The sequence below is a fragment of the Vigna unguiculata genome, chromosome 3, assembly GCF_037176805.1.
Source record: "Vigna unguiculata cultivar grain cowpea cultivar isolate G323 ecotype 2 chromosome 3, ASM3717680v1, whole genome shotgun sequence".
Lineage (NCBI taxonomy): Eukaryota > Viridiplantae > Streptophyta > Magnoliopsida > Fabales > Fabaceae > Vigna > Vigna unguiculata.
This window is the reverse complement of record NC_140794.1, coordinates 25,830,832-25,841,859: the sequence shown is the minus strand read 5'-3', so window position 1 is coordinate 25,841,859 and position 11,028 is coordinate 25,830,832. Positions and strand designations below refer to the sequence as shown.

Here is an 11,028-nt window from a genome sequence, read left to right as displayed (position 1 = left end):
TTGTTTTTGTTCTTCTGTGCGCCCATCTCTCTAACGCCGCCTCAAATGCTCTCCATCGCTCTTTGGTAATAACTTTGATCTCTTCACTTTTAATTTTGAAACCCTAATTTTTCATTTCTTACTCATGTTTTTCTCTGTGGAGATTTTTTTTGTGGTTCTATACCTTTTGAAACCCTCTCGATGTCTTTGCTGAATCAGACCCTCTCCACTTCTTTGTGGACGTAGACTCACACCCTACCATTTCAATCTGATATGTTCTTCTAACTCATGTTTTTGTTTTTTTTGTTTATGTAGTTTGTTTTTTGGTTTATTCCTTCATTAACTCTAATAAGTTTATTTCATCCTGATGTGCACTACGTATTCCAGTTGCTGATCAAATTTCTTTTTCTCCACTTCTGATGAGAATATGTTGTAATGAAATGAATTCCTTTAATATGTTGTATTGTTTAACTGTTTAATTCATATGTTTTGATTAAACATGTCTTTCATTGTTATTGATTTTCTGATGTCTGATGAAGAAGATCTTTGATTTTCTTTTCTGATGTTTAATTCTTATTGTCCCTCAACCTTAAATGCAGAAACTGTTGTCATCTTATGTCATAAGATAATTTGTTGTTGATTCTTTATGAATTATTTATGAATTTGTTGTATTGATTTCTTTTGTTGTTGTATCTTTCATTCAAAGATCTTCCATACTACAGTTTTAAAAATCTATTTTTGTGGCCTATTGCATGTTTTATTGGTTTCTATTAACTGAGAAATTTGCTTCACTTATTAATCTTTTTTATTCTTAATGTTTGCTCAAATTTGATGTGATTGTACATCAACTATCAAGAGATCCCACCATTTCATGTTTGCTTAATTCGAACCCCAACATTTGAGGTTAATTTCATTTTTTTTTATTTTTCTATTTTCTCTTACTTCATCAATCTGATATGTTGTTCTAACTCATGCTTTTGCTTTTTTTGTTTCTGTAGATTGTTTTTGGGTTTATTCCTTCATTAACTCTAATAAGATAACTTCATCCTGACGTGCACTACGGATTCCAGTTGCTGATCAAATTTATTTTTCTCCATTATAATTAAATTTATAATTGAATTCCTTTAATATGTTTTATTGTTTAATTGTTTAATTCATATGTTTTGATTAAACATGTCTTTCATTGTTTTGATTAAATATTTGTTTAATTCACCTTAACTTTCAAGACACTCCAAGATTTCAGGTATAATTTTGTTGGAATGCAGAAATTGTTGTCATCTGAAGTCATAAGCAAATATTGCACTCATGTAAACAGAGACCAAGGAGTCGTTTGTAATGGTAACTAACTTTTAAATGTAAGTCAATAATATTTATATAATGGAATCCCTTTAACATATATTTTTTTTTATTGTTTTATTGTTGATTCAAAGAAAGTCCATACTACCGTTTCAAAATTTATTTTTATTGACCTATTGCATATTTTATTGTTTTCAATTACATGAGATAGTTCCTTTATAATTTTAGCCGGATGTAATTTGACCTTATATTCTTAATGTATGTTGAAATTTGATCTGATTCTACCTCAACTTAAAAGAAGCCCCAACATTTCATGTTTATTTAATTCTTATGTCTTTGGATATGCATACATCAATTGAGTTCTTTCCTTTTTCATTTACGTTACAACATTTTTCATTTACATCTTTATTTGAAATAAGATCTTTATTTCCTATTTTCGTTGATTTGTCAACCTTTTCCAACATTTAAAGTTACTTTTTCTTGTCTTTTTGTACTGCTTTCTGCCATATTTCCTTTTATTGCACAACATTGAGCCATGTGAAAAATAGCTTTTGTTTTTTTTCTGTGATCTTCGTATTTTTGTCAGTCACTTCTCCCAATTTTTACTCCATTTGTTTTACCTAAACCACAGTCTGCGTGTTGTTTCAGTAAATATCTTCCAATCTTTTTTTTTATGTTTTTATGTTTTGTACAAATACATTTCTGCAAACCTTTCTTCATTCCTTACTATACTCTAATTTCCCTCATTTCCCTTATTCCTTCAACCATGTCTATTATCCAAAAACACACTCACTCCTTACAAGAACTCAACCCTGAGAAGGAGAGTTGGAATATCCTTGCAAGAGTTGTAAGGTTATGGTTTGTTGAAGATTACACAAAAGGAAAAACTCCATTTTCCATGGAAATTGTTCTTCATGACCAATAGGTATCTTCCTTAAACTAATAACGCCTTTTATTTTTTGAATTTTCCAAAATTTTTTATTTTTACCCAAAAGTTTAAATATTTTTTATAAGTTTAAATCTGCTTCTATTTTTTCATTTATGAATCTGTTTTTCAGGGTGTACTAATCCATGCATCTGTTAGACGCACATTGATATACAAATTCCAGTCTGAAATCAAAGAGGATAAGGTTTAACCATCCAATCTTTTAGTGTTTCATGTAATGGTGGTTCTTATAGAACCACAAAACACGCCTATAAGATCAACTTCCAATTTGGAACCAAGGTCAATATGGTGCAAAGTACCTTAGTTCCGAAAACTACAACTTCATACACCCCTTTTTCAACAATCATAGCTGCTGATTTTGACACAGATTACTTAGTTAGTAAGTATGTTTTACTTATTTTTCTTCATTTTTTTGTATAACTTTTTGTTAATTTTTTTTCTTTCTTTTTCCTCTTTCTTTAGATGTCATTGGGATGTTTACTAGTGTTGGAACAGAGAGGGAGCTAGAGAAAGCTGGTAAGAAAACCAAAATGAATGTCATCCTTATTGAAGCTTATGGGTAAGCGGATTTCATTTGGGTTTCTTCTTTATTGTTTTTTTTCATGTATTTCATCTACTTCTCTTTTTATGTGATTTTTAACATTCAATAATTTGCAACTGGAGTGTACTTTATTTGGTCAATATGTTGATATGTTAAATGCATTTCTGGCCTCTGGAGAGGATCAACATGTTGTCATTGCTTTGCATTATTGCAAAGTGAAGACCTTCCAAGGTAACTAACATAAACCAGATTATTACAGTTGTATTAATGAATAAAAATCTTTTTGACATGTTCTCTTTTGTAGATAAAGTTTCTATTCAAAACTGTATGAACTGTACCAAGATAATTTTTAACTGTGATGGTGAAGATGCAACCAAGTTGAAAAAAATGTAAGTATATATACATAACATATATCTTTGTTTGTAGATAGATATATGTATATCTTTGTAATATAACATTTTTTTAACGTAGGATGGGGGATAGTACTGAATCTCCTTCTCAAGCTCTTACCCAATTTTCTGCTTCTTCTAAAGTTAGCTTAGAAGATGATTTCATTAAGCTGCATCCTAGGAGTTCAATTGAAGGTCTAAAAGATTTTAAGCAGGTTCAAATATTTGTCTCTATGTTGCACATAAATATTTTTATTTAATGACCATTTATTTTTTGTTCATAATTTGATATTCTTTATTTTATAGGAAAGTACTTTTGTAGTAAAAGCTACTGTCAAACATGTGCTAGATCATGATGATTGGTGGTATACAGCATGTATCTGCAACAAAGCAGTTTATCCTGATTCCAAAATGTTTTTTTGTGAAAAGTGTAACAAGCATGTCATTAAGGTTACACCTTGGTAATATTTTCAATATTCAGAACATGATTTTATTAATATAATATTAAGAAAACTTAATAATGTTCATAATGTCTTTATTGTTTTTTTTAGGTATAAACTAAAACTTCGTGTAATTGATGCTACGGATTCTACAACTTTTGTTGTATTTGATCGTGATGCAAGTGCAATGTTGAAGAAATCATGCTCTGACATTCTTGACTTGTAAGACAAGGTTAAGTTTTTAATCTAATCCTTTGTGCTTATATTGTTGACATTTAACTTAAATGTTTTGTTTGATTTTCAAAAGAATTCACAATCAATTATTTCCTATTCTATATTGGGTACTCCGTTTCCACTTATTTTACTCATTATTGTTGTACATTAACTTAAATGTCTTTTTTTAATAGAACATTGCTACTGGAGACTTGCCTAAAGAGTTTGAAGTCCTAATTGATAAGATCTATATGTTCAAAGTTGAGTGCAAGAATGATTATAATAGCAAATTTGAACAATCATTCAGAGTTAAAAAAGTTTGCATGGATGAAAAAGTAATTGAAAGCTTTTCAGATGTTGAAATTAAGTCTTTGGTAAGATTTTTTTTTTTTACGTGTTAGCCTATATTTTTCTTTAATTTTTTTATTATTAATATTTGTATACAATTTTTAGGATCTATTCTCTGCAAATGAAGAAGAAAGCAAATTAAATGAGCGAACAAATCAAATTTCATCTGATTCCATTGCAGAGGTAGTTGAAGATTACAATTTAACTTATTTTGTAAAGCTTTGTATATGCTAATATGTTTTTTTTAGTATTTGTTGATCAAATTCACAAAAGAATCAAATGATGTTGAGACTCTAAGTGATGATTTGAACAATATAGTATCAAGCCATGTTCCTCCCGATGAATCCTTGAAAAATAAAAATGTAATTGATGTTCAAATTCATGAGTTAACACGCAAAGAATCATCTCATCTGGACAATCTTTATTTGGCTACTCAACCACCTATTCCAACACTTAAAAGACAAAGTCGATCTATGGCTCAAGAAAACAAGAAGATTCTAGTGAAGATGTTGAAGAAGAATATCAAGATTGAAAAGTGATAGACTTTATTTGGATTTTTATGTTTATTATGTTATTTTTTGAAAAACATTTGCTGCTGTTATGTATTTGTACTCATGACCATTATTTTGTGTTTGTCTTAGGTTGTTATTTTGAAAACAATATTACTTTTAATTTAATTATGAATAGTTTTCATGCTTATTTTTAATTTTGTACTCTATGTTTACATTCAAAATTTGCTAGCTGAAACAAAGTGTGTTGATATAATTTTACATTGTCAACACCATAATCATGCTAGCTACATTAAATTAATTAATTTCAGTATAGGTTTTTCCTTTTGTTTTGGGTTATAAAAAATCATTTATTTTCACCATTTGTTCACCTTTTTTAAATAGATTTCTAGAAATTTATATACCTTTTGTTGTATATGGTTATTTTTAAAATTTAGTATATATTGCTAGCCTAATGTCGAAGTTTTGATATTAGTTTTAATGTCAACTACATTATGATGCTAGCTACATCAAAGTCATTAAGTTTTTATCTATGTATATTTTTCAACTACATTATTTTGAAAACCATTATTCCTTCATCAAACAGATTGATTAAAAAATCAACAAACCTTTGTAACTTTGCATTTAAAGGATAAAAGTTGATTTTTATTTTCTTAATCATAATTGTACAATTATTTAAATGTTATCTTTTATTCTTTTATTAATTAGTTATCTTTTATCTTAATATTTTATTAAATTATTTTTATGTGCTATTACTGTTTCAACTTCTTATTTATTTTTATTTATTAAAAAAATGTTTATTTCTTTATAATTTTTTTAAAGTTATTTTTACTTTCTCAAAATTAATTTAAAAATTTTATTAAGTATCATTGCATTGTGAAAAACCCTTCTTTAATTTCTCTTTAATTACAAGTCTTTTCATATCTATATATTTATTAATTAGTTATATTTTTTCTGAATATTTTATTATATTATTTTTATCTGCTATTACTCTTTCAAATTCTTATTTGTTTTTATTTATTTAAAAAATGTATATTTCTTTAAAAAAAATTTAAAGTTATTTTTACCTTGTCAAAATTAATTCAAAAATATTATTAAATATGATTGTATTTTCAAAAAACCTTCTTTAATTTCTCTTTAATTACAAGTCTTTTCATATCTATATAATTGTCTGTTTTCCTTATTTACTATCAAGTTTTATGCAAAATCACTGAAAAAGAAAGGTCACTCCCCTGCACTTGCTTCCATGGATTCCTCTTTGAGTGTCATTGCTAGAAAAACTTTAGGAAGGTTCACTACATATCATTTTGGTCATAATCAGGTACGTCTACTACGTATGTGCTTTGCTGTTTTTTTTTTTAAGTTTAGACCGTACCACATTGCTTCTTCATCCATCTTAATCGTTCAAAAACATGTATTTCTCTTTTCACTTTTTATACAATATTACTTATTCTCGATTTTCTTTCTAAAAATTCAAACTTTGTGCAATAATCATTCAAAGGTCGTTTTTTTCTATTTGTTTCCCATGCTTCATGTATGTTAAACTATATTTTCCTTCATCATCTATTCTCCAAATCTTACTGCATTTCATTTTTGTTATCAAAATGTCATCTTTCTTCAATAATCGTTGAAATCCGTTAAAAGTTCTGTTTTTGATGCATTTCTCATCTATGTCGACCTTTTTTGTCTTTCATAAGACAACTTATATTTTTACTTTGTTTGAACTCTGACTTAGTATTTGTTTCTTCTAAAGATGTCAACTTTTTTCATTAACCATTCAAATTCACTACTTTTCTGTTTTTTGTTTTTATCAGTTTTTCGTCTGTGTCTCTTATTTTATTTGTTTACATCACCCATGCATGTTTTTATTCCTAGATTTTAATATTTATGCTTTCATCATTAGTTTCATATTTGTCTTATTCATCTTTTTGACTTTTCTATCTGTTTTTTGTCTCATTAGGAGTTTGGACATGTTGATCCAATATTTTTGGCTATTTTTGGTGAGGAATTAGGATTGGTTTGGCAGTTGGAAGATATTGAAGGGAATCAACATCAGTTAACTTTTAATATGGATGTGAATCATCCCGTTCTCACGGATGGTTGGTATAGCCTAAGAGTTTTTTTATAAATTGCAACATATCCATCAAATTGTATTTAGATATGTTGGCAATTCTACCTTCCACATCACTGTATTCCCCAACATGTCTACAATATCGACTGGTGCCAAATTTCTTTCAAATCTAATTCGGTTGCGAAAAAAACATCTGTTTAGAGTCAAATTGTCAAAATCCCAATGCAAAGGCAGTCATCTGGTGAACTTATGATTTTATTATTTTGGTTTTATATTTTATTTTCTTTATATATATATATATATATTATATATATATATATATATATATATATATATATATATTTATTTATTTATTTGTGGTCTTATTTTGTACTTTTTTCAGGACCTACAATCTGACTTTGCAGATTACGTTCGTAAATGTAGATTGAGGAGGTTGGAATTGCAGGGACGTCACAACACTTTCATTGTTCAATGTAAACTTCTGTTCCGTAATACACCTAAGAAGTCAAGTAAGATTGGGAAGGGATGGAAGGACTTCTACACATTCAATCGTTTGGAAGAAGGAGATATTCTTGTGTTTCTAGCTGACAAAGAAATGAAAAAGAAGAAGATCAAAGTCTACGTCCACAAAGAATGCCGTTTTTAATATTGCACTTTTTTTTTAGTTTACTATTTATATTATGTATGTTTTTTTGAAGAACTTTGAAAGTACTTTGGTTTTATTTTGTTTGTAATAGTTTTAGCATCCTTTTTTTTGTTGCTTCTAATAATTAGAAGCCATATCTAAAAGTATTTAACCTAATTTAATTATCGTCAAGTTTTATATTTTAATTATTTTCGTAATACAAAATTTATTTAAGTAATGATTTTCTAAAATAATTTTTCATTTCGGATACTAATTTTAAATGATTATGATAAGAATTCAAATATGTTAAAATATTTGATTGTTTTTCTTAAAAAAAGGTTAGAAGTAATAATAAAGAAGTCAACTTGATATTCTGCAGTACTAATAATTGGACATATAAAAATAATTTTCAAAAGATTTTATTAATTTCTTTACAAAAATGATTTTAATATTTCTTGCAAAATTTATTGAAATTGTATTTTAGTAATAGAGTAAGCATGAAAACATTAAAACCCATTTCAGTTTGAACTCTCTTACAAGTTTTTTAATTTTAATTTAATTTCTTCGAATATTTTTTCATTTCTAAAATTGAAAACAATAAAATAATTTTCTTTTGCCCTTTCTTTAGTAGTTGCATGTTACACTCAATGTAGAAACACATGTTTACTTTAATGGTTGACTATTACAAAGCATAGTACTTTTGTGCTTACCAAAAAAGGACACATATCCCAGATGCACATTCTGAAATGAGGCTTTGCATTGTCTGCAAATCATCAATTTGGACTTTGCAGATCAAATCTTTTTGAAAAGGTACGCTTTTCCAAATTTTGAGTTATTTGTTCAGTTCTGATATTTCCATATCAATGAAATGTTTGTTCTTTTTTGTCAAAAGTTTGTACTGACAGTACCTGAATCATCAGGAAGAATGTTGGTTGAATACTAAAAATGTGCCTACATATACTAATAGGTTTTTTCTTCCTCTCTTCTTTACTTTCTTCACAATGCATTGTTAATTGCTTTTGTTATTAGTTTTCTATTTTTAATTTTAAATCTTAATCTTATTTGATTTCCAACATGTAATGAATTTGTAAAACACCATAATACCACAATACAATGCATAACTTCTGCACACTTTGAACATTATCACAACAAAATGGATTCAACAAATGGAAGAAGAAAAAGGAAGAACATTGTCCAACAAAATTTTTCCAATACCTTGATGTAGTCCACAGGTTCAATATTTTTATGTTTCTCACATTGCATTTTTAAGTTTCTTCATTTTTTTCTAGCTCATTTCATTCGTTTCTCATCCAATTCAATTAAATCTACACTCATACGTAAAAACAAAGATGCAAATTCTAATCTTTCTTCATCTATGTTATTTTTTTTTGTTATTTTGATTGTAGTAACAAATGAGGACAAATCCAGTCCAAGTGAAGCATTTCCTTTTCCAAATAGTACACCTCTTTCTCAGTTAAGAATTTGTGTTAATAATTTTTTCATTCACTATACATTTCATCCAACAAATTTATTATTGCATTCATTGTTGTCAAACTGTTTTTCATTTCATTCACAAAGCTGCATTCATTGATTGCACTAACACAAATTTGTATTTTGTAAAACCTTTCAGTGTCATAGTTTTCTATTTGTGTTGCATATTTTACATCTTTTCTTTTCTCATTTGACTTTTTAACTATTCTACCAGTATGAAAAGAAAATGTTATGCCAGATGCAACTATCAAAACCTACTTATCTCTCAATGAAGATATAGACGTGCAGAATAAAAGAATTCAATCTATAATTAGAAAGCCACTTTCCGAGTTGACATATTGTGGTAAGTTTGTTATTTAATTTAATTTTCATTCAAATTCAGTACAAATGCTAGCACTACATACTTATTAGTCTCATTAAACATCTTTAATGCATATTATACAATTAACACACATTGATATTAGATGACATCATTTCATAATTAATTCGTTTCATCTTTAAATGCATTTCATAATCCTTTTTTTAACTGCATTTTGCAGAACTTGACCAAAATAATGGGAAAGTTGCACGAAGAAGAAGGAAACTTATTATAAATCAGAAGTTGGCAGAAAAAAGTAATATCATTCGTAATAAAAATGATTAAATACTAATTCTTTATATATCTATTATTATCTTATCTTCAACTGAATTCCTTTCATAATAAATTTTTCTATTACTACCTCTCTTATTAGAATTTCATGGTTCTACATCCATTGGATCTACCAATGCTCCAATTTTGCAAAATAGCAATAGTAACAACACAGGTACAAATGAAAAATATATTAATTTTTTTAATGCTTTTCTCTTAATATATTAGTGCTTTAATATATTTTACTATTTTTTTTAAATTTAGTTGTGCAGACTCAAATTGAAATTATTTTAGTTATTCAAATGTATAATTATATTTTAATGATAAATTAAATTAAGAACAGAATTACAAAATCATATATATCAATAATATTTAGAATTCAGTTCATTAATTTATGGATGTACCTGCAGGCATTGTTCAATTTGATTATCCTATTGGAAGAAGCAAAACCAATGTGTTTAATACAGAAGAACTGTTACCTAAAGAAATTGTGGGTAGCAGCTCCAGTCATGCTTCACTAAATTCTTCTGCTTTTTCTGAAGTTGTTAATCCTTTTTATGTTCAACAAAACCAAAGTCATGGTAATTTATAATATAAACAAAATTCATTTCATTACTTTAATTTCTTTAATTGTTACAAATTGAGCTTGCTAATATTCATTTCAATCTATGTTAAAGGTTTACAATTCTGTCAGCCTTCTCGGGAGCAGGCTATTAGATCTATTTTGAAGATATTGGATTTTGACAATAATTCTGAAGAAGATGAAAATGATGGTAATCAATAATGGTTCATTTTAAATAATAAATACTTTTTGTTTCTTTATGTAAAATTGTTTTTTACTTTTATTTCAGATAACATAATTAGACATTTCAAATCTGATTTGTATTCAAAAGCTGAAATTCAAGGTGAAACAATACTTTTTAGTGTTTTTATATTTAAGTATAAATGTTATTTAATTACTAACATATATGTTTTTTATGTACTTAGGAAATGTTGATGTTGGGGAGTGTTCACTTGAGTGTCCCTATTGTCAAGCTCAACTGTGGTACGAAGAAAGATCTGATAAATGCAAAAGATTAAAACAAGTTGATTTCTCTCTTTGTTGTCAAAAGGGAAAAGCACAACTTCCATTGTTGAAGAAACCTCCACAATTGCTTCAAAAGTTGTTAAAAGGTGAAGACAGTACAAGCCATCATTTTTTACATTACATAAGAAGTTACAACATGATGTTCTCATTTACATCCATTGGTGCTAAGATCCATTCCTCAATCAACGATGGATCAGGTCCTCCTCAATTTATTCTTAGTGGTCAAAATTACCATCGCATTTGAAGTTTATTGCCTGAAAAAGGATCAAATCCCAAATTTGCACAACTATATATTTATGACACAGAAAATGAAATAAGCAACAGAGTTAGTCACTTTGGGTATGTTTAAATAGTTTCTTTATGTTTTAGCCATCATTGCGCATATAATTGACTAATTTTAAATTTTTCAGGTCTGATAGTCAGCAATCCATATTTGAGAAATCATTGATCGAAGAATTGAAGAAA

At 27.5% G+C, this 11,028-nt stretch overlaps 1 protein-coding gene and 1 long non-coding RNA gene across 2 annotated transcripts; both read left to right on the top strand.

Moving 5' to 3' along the window:
- The first annotated feature begins 2,053 nt into the window (after positions 1–2,053).
- Positions 2,054–3,146, top strand: LOC146887639 (uncharacterized). The gene is made up of 3 exons (XR_014993409.1): positions 2,054–2,200; positions 2,334–2,600; positions 2,684–3,146. It is a non-coding gene; the product is annotated as an uncharacterized LOC146887639 (long non-coding RNA).
- Positions 3,147–3,234: 88 nt separating this feature from the next.
- Positions 3,235–4,152, top strand: LOC146887638 (uncharacterized). The gene is made up of 4 exons (XM_085670315.1): positions 3,235–3,366; positions 3,458–3,612; positions 3,703–3,823; positions 3,999–4,152. Exons 1-3 carry the CDS (start codon positions 3,235–3,237, stop codon positions 3,815–3,817), a joined length of 402 nt encoding a protein of 133 aa, XP_085526441.1. The 3' UTR covers positions 3,818–3,823; positions 3,999–4,152.
- Positions 4,153–11,028: the final 6,876 nt, after the last annotated feature.

What these genes read in the sequence shown, in the direction of transcription:
- LOC146887638 (XM_085670315.1), top strand. Translation starts at nt 3,235, where the DNA reads ATGGGGGATAGTACTGAATCTCCTTCTCAAGCTCTTACCCAATTTTCT. An exon ending in GTCTAAAAGATTTTAAGCAG is followed by an intron (nt 3,367 to 3,457) that starts GTTCAAATATTT and finishes TTTATTTTATAG; the next exon opens with GAAAGTACTTTTGTAGTAAA. An exon ending in GTCATTAAGGTTACACCTTG is followed by an intron (nt 3,613 to 3,702) that starts GTAATATTTTCA and finishes TGTTTTTTTTAG; the next exon opens with GTATAAACTAAAACTTCGTG.